We start from the raw sequence: 12,689 nt of genomic DNA, 5'->3' as shown, positions 1-12,689 counted from the left end.
TTCTTGTGAGCTAATTAAAATTATAAGCAATAAAATTTTCATTGTTTGGTAAAAGGAAGAAGGTAAATAGATTAAAGTCATAAATATGGTCCTCCTTAATTTGGTTGGAATTAAATTGAACATGTCTCAATATATCTAAAAATTAAAGATAAAGTTGTCACTCTTTAGCACTTACATTAAAATGTTCTTCCTAAAACTAGTGACTCCAGAGTTAACTGGGAGTTGAAATACTAATATTAAAAGTTAAAGCATTTGAAAAAAAAAAAGTTTAAGCATTTGATAGTAACTTTTCAAATAAAACATTAAAATTCAGAATTTCCAAGTCACTCTTATGAATATAACCTTTTCCCTGGCTAGTAAAAAATACCTGTCTTTTTTTATTTCTCTCTCTCTTTTTTTTTTTTTTTTTTTGAGAGTGGGGAGAGACAGGGAGAGAGAGAATCTTAAGCAAGCTCCACACCTGGCACAGAGCCAGATGAGGGGCTCAATCTCACAACCCTGAGATCATGACCTGAACTGAAATCAAGAGTCTGGCCCTTAACCGACTGAGCCATCTAGGCAAGCCTGTCCTTTTCTAGAAACTGTGATGAGGATAATAGTAAATCACAGCTGGTATATCTTGGTACCAAGTAGTAGTCTACATTGAACTTGCCATTTCACATTCCCTTTTAACGTAAATGGTAAATGATGAGGCAGTCAATATAATCAAGAAAATAGTATGCATCAAAGTACACATTTCTCAGATGATGGAAAGAAAAAAAAAGAGAAAAAGAGACTTAAATTTTGAAGAAGGCTAAGTATTAATCAGGGTTAGTGAAGACACTTCTTTTTTTTTTTTTTTTAAGATTTTATTTATTTATTTGACAGAAAGAGATCACAAGCAGGCAGAGAGACAGGCAGAGAGAAAGGAGGAAGCAGGCATCCTGCTGAGCGGAGAGCCCGATGCAGGGCTTGATCCCAGGCCCCTGGGATCATGACCTGAGCTGAAGGCAGAGGCTTTAACCCATTGAGCCATCCAGGCGCCTCAACACTTCTTGAAAACCTTGAAAAAACCATCAGCAAATTGCTTTTTAGGTGTGTGGGGCAGAAAGAGGGATTCTGGGTGGCTAATTTAGAGCTCTAGGTACTATGGCATAGGCATGATTCGCTCTAATTCTAGCTCTTAGAAAAGTAACTCTTTCACTCTTAGATTCAGTTTCTCCATCTTTGAAGTGAAAAGATCTAATCCTTCCAAGCTTTAGCATGCTATGCATCTCTGAACACAGATAATTGGTTGTGTCCAGCCATAAACATTACTTCCTCCCACCATCAACATCTGATTCTATCGGAGCTCCTTGTTAATAAGGATAGCCAGAAAGCAGGGGACAAGGGAGCCATCGGCAGGCATCCTTCGCTCCTTGGTAGCTACCAGCTAACAGACTTCTACATAGTCTTCAATTTGCAAAGCACATTCTTCTGACTTTATGTGTGTCTCTTCTTTATGTGTGGTTATTGCCAAGGTGAAGTTTCTTGCATCTCCTTGCAAATCAATTCCTTTTAAAGGCTGTAGTTTCAATAGTTTCACTGCTACTTACATTGTTGTAGGACCCAGAGGGAAAACGGGATTTAAAGTACAATTAGCAATTTAAAAGGACTAAAGAGTACCTTACAGCAAACCACCCCTTCCAAAAGAACACCTTCAAACAAAAGAAGCCCTCAAGTACTATTGTGATCTTGGAAAATGCTAACATTTCCCAACACGGGTACAACTGAAAACAATGGATCAATAATGTTTAAATCCCCTGACTTTGCCTTTTTGAAGAAAATGGCGTTAGTGTCAAACCAATTTAACAAATAGAATTTCAGCTTCATGCCAAAAGTTAGAGTAACAAATTCAAAATGATGATGCTTAAACTGGCAGTGGGAAGATAGTTACTGGCATGTTTTTAGCTAACGCAATTGCTACAACATAATCAAGCATTAATTCTCAACTATTATTGGCAAAATGTTGAGAAGTCACGTGTATTTCAAATTATACATCCAGATTCAGGTCACTTGTTATTGTTTTGTAGGTATCACCATGGGGCTGGGGCTGGGGACAGGGAAGGATAATCATCTAACTCGTGCCTTTTCAGGGACAATTGTCCCTAGTCACATCCTTTTGTGGTTTTCAAGGGGTCCAAATGCCTTTAATTCAAAAGATTTAAAGAAAAGTTGTTGCTTTTTTGTTTTTCTTTCTTTCATTCGTTCTTTTTTTTTTTTTTTTTTAAATAAAAATATAAGCAGGATGATTGGAAGGGAGCACTATAAAGACAACAGTAATTTCTAGATCCTTTGGGGATTTCAGAGAAACAATATAAGGTGAAGGGAAAGACTATCTGTATTCTAATGTCAGAAATATACTAAAACATTATTTATCACATTTGCTCCCTAAAAGTCAAATTTGCATGCATTTCAGCAATTGCATACATGCTTGTGAAAGGTCCTCCAATAATGGGTCTGTGATCAAAGGAGCAAGACTGATACAAAACAAAAGTCAAGCAAAGCTTTATTTCTCTCCAAGCATTGAGAATCAAACTGATGGGCCAGGCCGCCTCTTGCAAAGAGGCGACCTCTCTCTGCCTTACAGACTTTTATAGAGCAAAGGCCATGTGGTTGGGCCTGGCCACACACAGGTGGCCAATGAGACTGTAACACACAGAGAAAGCTGCACAGTCATGCTATGCCACACACGGGTGGCCAATTGAATTACAATTTACCCTATAGTAGCTATTCGAACTAGCGTATCACCTTGGTCAGAACTGGCGCCCAAAAGGTGGGGTCCACACTCCTTGGTAACTAGGGAGACCGTATGCGCGCTTTACTGATTGGATGTCTCCACCTGACCCGACTCATCCCTGCATTCGGGCCATTATCTGACCTGCCCTTGCATTTGGGCTTTACCTGGGACTTGTTTTTAAGTAAGTCCCCTGGGTGGGTGGGGGGAGGGTGTGGGGGGGTGCTGGGACAGTTTAAGTTTTACTGCATAAACAAAGTCATTGTTTAACCGAATGGAATTGCTCTGGCTAAAGAGGCCCTTACACTTGTCACTAAAGAGGGGGTCAAACACTTCAGGATCCACTTCTCTTCTGGCGAAAAGCATCATAACTTTTCACAGATCCTGTGGATTGCTGGAACTCAACTACAGAGGTTGGGAGTATGAGGGCAGTGGTGGGAGACAGGAAGGCAATGAAATGTGTAGGGTTTGGCGGGGTGGGGGTAGCTAAAGAGTCAGTAAGGCTAGGACCCCCAGTTTACCATCAGCTTTCTCTGACACCTCTCCACATCTGTGCCTGGATTTGGTCCCTTCATGCCTAGGTTCTTACAGGACCCATGTATACCTCTATTACACGGTCTTGCTATTAAATTTCTTCTTCCTCTTTGCTCTAGATTAGGCGCTCACTGAAGCAAGAGAGATCTTTTACTGCTGTATCCCCATGTCCTGTGTCAGTCCTCATACTTAAATGCTCAGAATGTCTATCAAATAAAGGAATCGTATTTTCTGGAATGGGGACTCCACCAGAGACTGGATCTTGACTTCTTGTTTGCTGGTGTATTTTTAGTGCCTAAAAAACTTCTTGGCACATGGTATGCCCTCAATAAATATTTCTTACAGGAATGAGTGATTCACTCATCAATGAAGCAGCACTTTTTTAGAAAGCAGGCTGATGGCTCAAGCAGCTAAAATAGACCAGTGCCTTTAAAATAAACTATATCCCAATAGTTCCAGTTCAAATGTAAATTCAATTAAGAGGGCCAGTACCAAAGTCAAGGTTGTTTTTTAAGGACATCAAGGTGAAAAACACTGACAAAATTTCTTTCTCACTTGGTAGTAGAGTTGCATGTCCATAGTCTAAGGAAATCTCAGATTCTGTGAGATGCCCGAGGCTTCATTTTACAATAAATTTAAGACTCATTAAATACTCAGTTAAAATGTGTTTGTTAGACAGAAATCACCTCTAGAGGACAATTTCATCTCTGATGCTGACATGGAATCCCTGCATGTATTCAGGGGTGAATCGCAAGTCTGTCAGAATGTTTGCAAGAGCATTTATGTTTGCATTGATAGATGAAAAGCATGAAGGACTCCCAAAATTCTCATGAAGAAAACCATGCCCAGCATCATGGTGCAAAATATGTATAATGGTGTGCTTCTTTGGAAAGGAAACAGACTTTCATTCTTGCTATCATATATTGGAAGATTGCTTTTTTTTTTTTTTTTTAAGATGGATTTACTATGTGGGAACAAATCCTCCTGGTCCTTGATCAATCAGCTGTCCAAACAGGAAAATTGTAATCCTTTTTCTCCTCCCTCATGAATGTCCCAAAACAAAGAGTCATTTTTATGCAACAAATTGGGCCAATAAATTGTGCCCTTATCGAAAATGTTTTATGGTAAAAGGAGAGAGATTTACAGTAAGCAAGAGGTACCTTAGAGGACTGGGAAGTTCAGTATTAATGTTCAAATTATTTATCAGCAAAATAGATTCAGCCTCCTTCTTATGAGAAGAAATACACAAGAGGAAAACGTAATAATGTACAACCAGACTCTCTGGCTTAATACACACTTCCCCTTTATTTCTGCTCCAAATCCATCTTCAAAGAAATGGGAGTATGCTTAAAAGGAACCAGGCAAAAAAAAAAAAAAAAAAAAAAAAAAAAAAAGGAACCAGGCAATCTCTACTAAAAACAGGAAGAGTATGAGGTTACTTGGGGATTTGGCTAAGCATAAGTAGGCTTTAAATATCAAAAGAAACTGAGTTTTGACTTTTTTTTCTAATCAAATCATATCTAGGAAAGCCCACAAAAATTAAGCCGTTTTGTCCTTTCCTAATTTTGTAAATGCCCTTCCTATGTAGACAGGACGTCTGTTTCTTCCTTGAAGCTGAGTTCCCCAACTTTGTGTTTTTAAAATTAAGGGAAATACTTCTGAGGTAAGTTTGACATACTTTGTTCGAGGTTTTGTTGTTGTTAGTTGATTGGTTTTCTGGATCCCCGAAAGCCAAGTTTCATGACAACAGGAAAATACTACTGATCCAACAGGCAACCAATTTAAATTTGAAGATATAGTTGGTTACTTATAAATTCCTTTTTAAAAAATGTGTTATTCATTGGCCAACAATTGGTTAGGGATCAATTTATAATTTAGCTGGAGTGATACTCCAAGGAGTATCACTTGAAAAATATGGTAAAAAATATATATATATCCCTAGATGATCTCACTGATATGAGGAATCTGGGAAACAAGACAGAGGATCATAGGGGAAGGGAGGGAAAAATGAAACAAGAGGAAACCAGAGAAGGAGACAAACCATAAGAGACTCTTAATCTCAGGAAACAAACTGAGGGTTGCTGGAGGGGAGAGGGGTGGAGAGATGGGATAACTGAGTGATGGATATTGGGGAGGATATGTGTTATGGGGAGGGGGGAAAAATCCCTGAAAGTTACATTTCAACGGCTAACAGAAGAATGTCAGTACTCTGATATTTCTCCAAATTATCATAAATTATCAATCAATATGATATGCTCTAAAACACTTATAAGGTAAAACAGATACCAATACCAGCTCAATCTTTCAAGTTTCATTTTGCATGCTTTTGAGAAGTGAGACCTTTTTTTTTAAAAGATTTATTTATCTGAAAGAGAGAGACTGAGAGAGAATATATATGAGTTGGGGGAGAGGGAGAGAGAGAATCCCAAACAGACTTCCCACAGAGCGTGGAGTCCTATGCTGGGCTGGATCTCAAGACCCAGAGACCCTGACCTGAGCCAAAACCAAGAGTAGGACACTTAACTGACGGAGCTACCCAGGAGCCCTGGCAACTGTGAACTTCTGTCATGATGAAATATGCCATGGGAAGTTGAGAATAAACAGTTTCTGCTTCTGATGCATTCAATTAAAAATATGTACTGAGTTTCTATCATGCACCCAGAATTTTTTAGAAGGCAGTAATAAAACTTATGGCCGATGGATTCAAGATATGAGTTTGTAAATCTTTGAACAAAGCTCACATGCCCGTGACACCATTCTGCCATCTCTCAAACTAGATTACACAAGTAATTATAATATTAACATATTGATATAAAATGGTTACAGGTGTATTTTTCTATAAAAACTATTTCAACAACTAATGATCATCCATGAAGAGTCAATGAAGAGATCATATTCATACTGGTAGCCAAACTTTTTAGGAGTTAGACTGTCAAACAACAGGAATATTTTTTATTCTGGTGAGAATATAAAATTTGTACTGCCAAAGCAAAATTGCACGGACATAATGAAATAGGCCAGGAAAATTTTATTCAAGGGTGTGCAGTAGGGAAGATAAATCAGAACTCAGTCCGAACTCAGCTCCGCTGAAATAACCGATGGGGACATTTTTGAATTGGAAGGGGAATGGATGGAAGGTTTTACGACCTGGAGTTGGGGGAATCACAGTCACCTGTGTTTGCTAGTTGGCATTATCCCCCCCAAAAAGATAAACTTTCTCTTATACTCATGATCCAAGACAGTATTTACAACTTGGATCAAGGCACCCATCCAAATTAGGCTCCTACCCTCCAACAGAGACTGGGAGACACGTTTCTATACCGCTTGATGACTGCATTTGAGAGGGATACCTGCCGGGTCCTTGAGAAAGCTACTCCTTGGTTAAAACTGGCAGGAGGCTTTCAAAAAATTACAATTCAAAGAATTTACCATTATAAGTTTTCTAAAGTAAATGGTGTTAAAAAAAAAAGGGGGGGGGAAGTCAGGGACCTCTGGGTTTAAGCCTTCTGGATTTTGTAAGGGCCTAGTGTGAGAGGGAGGACAGGAGCCTAGGGGCCAGTTACAAATCTGTCTAAAGTTTTATCAAGTTAAGGGAAATGTTAAGGCCATCTTGGTCCGTGCTCAAAGCTTAAAGTTACATATAATAAATAAAAATATCATTATGAGGGGCACCTAGGTGTCTCAGATGGTTAAGCATCTGCCTTTGCCTCAGGTCATGATCTCCAGGTGCTGAGATGGAGCCCCACACTGGGTTCCCTGCTCAGCAGGAAATCTGCTTCTCCTCCTTCTGTCTCTCTCCATGCTCTGCTCTGTCTCTATCTCCCAGTCAAAGGAGTAAAAGATAAATACATGGAAATATCAATGTCAAATCAAATGCATAACCAGAAGTAGATAGAGTTGATCCTTGAATAATACAGGGGTTAAAGTCACTGACCCCTACACAGTCAAAAATCCACATATAACTTTGGGCTCCCCAAATCTTAACAATATATTGATTGTGACATATATATTATTTACCAGTCACATAAATAGTCATAAACATGTATTTTGCGGGTATGTATTCTTAGAATAAGATAGAGAAGAGAAAGCATTAAGAAAATCATAAGGAAGAGAAAAATACATTTGCACTACTGTAAAAAATCTACAATCTGTAAGTAGACCCACAACAGTCCAAACCCTTGGTGTTCAAGGGTTAACTACTGTATTTTATTATCATCAAAGAGTATTGCTCAAATTATTACCAAAAAAAGAAGACATTTTTTCCCCTTATGCCTATCTACCCTGCTTTCACTCTTAGACCAGCAGTTGGCAATCTTTAGGCCACAGCCAAACCCAGCCCATAGTTTTTGTTTTTAAAATAAAGTTTTAAAAACAGTACATGGCCATGCCAATTTTGTTTATTTAATATCTATGGCTGCCTTTGCACTTGGAGTGCAGTGATGCAGTTGTGACAACAGAGGTGATGCAGTTGTGACAACAGCCCTTCATCATTATGGGCTCACATGCAGGTCACTCAGTACAAAAGTAGCCACAAGTATTTTCTTATTACTCTTTACTGAGGTTAAAGATAAGGAAAAAAAATACAAGTGATAAAATGAATAAAGGATGATCTTCCTCTTTTCAGCTTTTAACCTTTTTCTACGTTAACGTGATTATGCTTCTTAAAACATCGGAAATATAGCAAAGAAGTAACAGGATATCAGCTCACAGAGATATTTTGGAATGAATTTACCTTGATCATTTCTTTTACTGATAACTTTTCCTTCTATTGCTGTTGTTTTACTGTTGTCTTTTTTAACATAGCTCCTTTTCAACAGAACAGTATTTTAGACTCTTAATCATAGTTGCATTTTTATTTGTGCTAATTTGATAGGAGGTATCCTGAGTTATAACCAACGACGTGGGACAGAGTGGATGACAAGCTCAAGGGACTCCATTATGGCTGCCCAGTCACAAAATAGGTTGCCTTAAAAGGAACGCGCTATTGCCGTGTGTGAACAGGCAGAGGGATGAAGGCCATCAGTAATGGACGCAGCAACAGGGCTTCTCATCCGGAGAGATGTTCAACTCTATGGCCCCTAAGTGCCTTTTCATCTCCATAATCTGTAAGTCTTACTATTTAGACTTAGAACATTCCGTCAACTAAAAAAACCATACAATTGGTCAAGAAAATTTTAAGTGTAGTCTTACATATGCTCTTCTGGAATTATGTCTGGTAATTAAATGCTAAGAACAGTAAACCTTTGAAGTAGCGCATTGATCTTTGTCCAATCCACATCAATCACTCAGATGGTTCAAAAGGACCCATTATCATGCTGGCATCTATTTGGTTGACATGAAAATTTTCATCCTTAAAATGAAAGTACAGTTCTCTAATATATGCACATAAAGAGTTTAAGCATTATATATCATATATATCTGAACAAGATGCATTTATACTTTTAGACCAGGTTTCAAAAGGTAAACTGTAGGCAAGGGATAACCCAGTTCTAAACCCTTATGGAAACTCCTCAGTAAAGGTCTATATGGGTCACTCTCATGGAACCACATTTACTGCAGTATGTGCATTTTCAGTAAATTTTGGTTTTGCTGAATTAGGGACACTGGTATAAATACAGGAAGGAAGAATATGCAGCTTATTGTTTGGGTCAAGACACTGTTATGGCTCCAGATGTGTATCTCTCTGACATTAACAGACTCTGTAAAGTTTGACAATGCACTTCAATCATCAGGCTTTAGTATCCTCAGATAACAAATAAGGCATTGGTTCTCAAATTTTGGTGTTTATGAGAAGCATCCAGAGGGCTTATGAAAACACAGATCAGGCACCTGGGTGGCTCAGTGGGTTAAGCCTCTGCCTGCAGCTCAGGTCATGATCTCAGGGTCCTGGGATTGAGCCCTGCATTGGGCTCTCTGCTCAGCAGGGAGCCTGCTTCACCCCCCTCACCTGCGTTTCTTCCTACTTGTGATCTCTGTCAAATAAATAAAATCTTTTAAAAAATGAAATAAAACACAGATCGCTGGGCCCCACTTTGTGAGTTTCTGATTCAGTAGGTTTGGGGTAGGGTGGAGAAGGTACAAGTTCCCAGGCATTGTAAAGGCTCCGTGTCTCCATGGAGAACCCTCTGAGAACAAAATAAGGTTTGGGAAGATGGTGGTAGTGAATTAGCAGATCCTTAACGCTTTATAGCTGGGAGAGGGATGATATGGCATCCAAAGTGCACATTCAAATGTGCAAAAGGTGCAAATGACCTTGCAATCAAATTTCGTTTGAATTAGAAGGCGATAAATGCTTTTCTTTCTTTTTCTTTAGATTTCAGCAGAGACTTTTGAACATTGCCTGTGTTCTAGAGTACTTACGTCATAGCTTGATAAATGGACTCAATCCCATAACGCATGGCAAATTCATCGACTATTTCTTGGGAAGCGTCATCAAAGAAAACCTTCCAGGCTTCCTCCCCTTTGACCTCTGGGATTTTCACTCCACCATTAGACTTCACTTCAGTCAAGTAATGGAACAGATTCTAAAAGCAAGTGGTTTTCAGTCGTTGAGTAATTGCTCAGAATAGGCCACAACTATGTAACTCTCAGTAATTTATATTTGCATTTTGAAGGCATCTAATGTTTCATTAGCATATAGAAGCAATGGGAATACATTGGATTTTTATGCTAACTCACCTCCTACTTACACAAATTGGTTTTATTTCTGCCTAGGTCTACAAAGAATCAACCATTTCAATGTTTCATCCCTACCGATTCATTGTAAAGGAAGTAAACATTTTTGCATGGAAACATTTCTACATGCTAGAACATATTTTGTGCTCATGGGCTCTGAGTAAATTATAGGGCCCTGAAGAATACTGTAATTGGGGCTATGTTAATACAGACTTTTAGTATGTAAAGAGCTTTGTGAAATGATAAGAGTCAGAGCTACGAGCTGAGGTTAAAAATGAATGTTTTAGAAATTTGTAATGAAAGAAAAATCACGATGTACAATTTCTTTATGTTTCTGATAAGTTTGGCAACTGCTACATGGATGCACCTGGGTCACTAAAAGATCCTTCCTTTCTTGGATTTAATTCTTTTTGGTTCCTGGATTAGCAGAAAAGGACTCTGAAAAGCAAAGAATAATGCTGTTCCTCTGACCCAAATGTTCTCTGTCCAAACTATAAGGCCAGAGTTGGCTCTCCATCCTGTCAGCTCAGGAATTTCTCTTTATTGATTTGAAAAACTAAACCACCTTTCTTAAAGGAATAATAATACTGTCCAGATTGGGGTCTGGAAATTAAGCTTGGGTCCTACATCTCATTATGTGTAAGGTGTAATTGATTTAAATACTGTTTCCCACTCCTTCTTTAGTAAAATGGAAGTGCAAATAATTCTACATATACGTTTTCATAGATATATTTAAGAAAATTGTAAGCAAAAGGCAAGGATTCTCTGTTACCTTTTTCTACCTTAGGAAGGTATTTTTTTCCTCCACCTCTCTGAACATGGGGAAAGGTTCATTCTTCAGCTTCACCTCTTATTTTCTGATACATGAATCAAGAGTCATTTGTATCAGAGAAAGGCACTGGGCACAACTCTAAGCTCTCAGATGCAAAGCATTCAGTAGAAGCACAGATTATGTGTTTGTATATCTACACTGAGGGAAATCTGCCCTTTGGATTCAAATTCGGTAGTCTAACGTCTAAGACAACCTAGCCCTACTTTTAGGATGGGTATATTCTCTGCTATCCTTGGATGGTAAGGACATTTTGGTCCTTCTCATTCCCAACATGTTTGTGGAATCAGTAATTAAGATGGAGGTTGGTTCAACATGTATGAAGTTCTTTGTCATTCTAGAAAAAGAAAATCACTGCGTATTACACTGGCTACCAAAAACCACTGAGCAATATCAACATTTTTCTATTTCTAATACTCCCAACTAAACCTTTAGTAAAATCTGAACACTAACTCAGAGTTTTCAAAAATAATTATATTTGGAACTTCTCCTGCTTTACTAAAGTATCACATGTTTAAAGCTTCCAAAATATTTGTCATGACTTATTTTAACAAATGTGTTTGATATTTTTCTTCCTCCTTGGTCAACATCATCTTACTGTCTTGTTTGTTAATACCTGCCTCATGCGTTTGTTATGACTCTCAGTGGAGGACATGTGCACACTCTTCAGAGAGCAAGACATAGGCTATGTGATTCCCTAGCACATTACATGCTATAGTACATAGTACAGGGTAAGGACTCTAGGAACAACTGCACAAACCTAATTCAATTATACTTTAGAGACAAATATCTTGTTGTATAATCCATAAAGACCTATTTTCTAGGTTTTATCATTAATGCAATTCAATTCACTTACCTCATGTAAACACGTATATTGTATATGATATGGGGCAACCTTCTCCTCTCCTTTTATTTCCACATTGATTTTCAATCGAATGGCCCCAGACACAGCTGACTTATCTGTCCGTTTCTCTGATTAAAGAAAACAGTAACTGGTCATTTTTAAAAATACTGTATTTCTCATAGAATTTTTCAAAAGCTTTTAAAAGGCTTACATGGCTAAGAGGGAATTTTCTAGATTAGGTTTGATTATTAATTAGCCATTATGATTCTGGTAAACATAATTTAAAGTAATGTGCCTATTGTGTGACTAATTGTCAAACCACATTACAGATAATTCAAACAAAAAGCTTAATCAGAAGATCCTGACATTCTGATACAAATTTCTGTGTATTTGATTAGTTTCTACAATGAAATTAATTGTTTGGACAATTAAAAGCAAGATGACTTAAAAATATAATTAATCAGAATACTATTTCACGTAAAAGCGTTTGCTTCTCTTTCTATGCCTGAAAAGGTAAGTCAAAGCTCTAACAAAAAAATCTGTTCACAGTTTTCTTTATTAGTGATTCATAAAGACCTACAGTCTATGGCCTTTGCTTATTAATGTGTTGGATTAACTGTTTATTTGGATGCAATCAATATTTAGTCAATTCAGTCAAATAATGTGTATGGGGGTTCAATATGACCTGATCTGTAGCTTTAAGAGAAAAAAAGAAGAGCATAATCACAGAATTCCTAGAGTTCGTACATAGGGGACCAACATTTTGATATGTACTTCACAGATGAAATAAAAGAGGCAAGCTGACCCATTTTACAAATAAAACACAAGGAGGCAGAGTGACAGAGAAAGTGGCAAAGACTCACTGACCTTCTTTCTAAGCATAACTGTATTTAGAGTCATAAAAGATATGGTTAAATCATGAAGTCTGCCTTTGTCTTGTGGAATGTCTGCTGACTCTTCATTGCTAATATTTGATAATCATTGTGTTATGAATATTCTTCCCTGAGGAGGGCCAGGATCATGAGAGTTTCTCCTAATGGCAGGGAAATAGT

The 12,689-nt window shown here is 37.9% G+C and overlaps 1 protein-coding gene across 1 annotated transcript in view; it reads right to left on the bottom strand.

Annotated features, from left to right (window-relative positions):
• The window catches only part of UNC13C (unc-13 homolog C), a 568,731-nt gene that overhangs the window by 289,599 nt on the left and 266,443 nt on the right, over positions 1-12,689 (bottom strand). The window contains exons 13-14 of the mRNA XM_045073496.1: positions 11,650-11,765; positions 9,650-9,813 (exon numbers count right to left, since the gene is read on the bottom strand). Of these exons, the coding sequence (XP_044929431.1) occupies positions 9,650-9,813; positions 11,650-11,765 (280 nt within the window). The remainder of the gene's footprint in view (positions 1-9,649; positions 9,814-11,649; positions 11,766-12,689) is intronic.

This window comes from Mustela putorius, unplaced genomic scaffold (assembly GCF_011764305.1).
Source record: "Mustela putorius furo isolate JIRA1106 unplaced genomic scaffold, ASM1176430v1.1 tig00537243_pilon_pilon_pilon, whole genome shotgun sequence".
NCBI classification, from domain to species: domain Eukaryota; kingdom Metazoa; phylum Chordata; class Mammalia; order Carnivora; family Mustelidae; genus Mustela; species Mustela putorius.
This window is presented reverse-complemented; position numbering and strand designations above follow the sequence as displayed.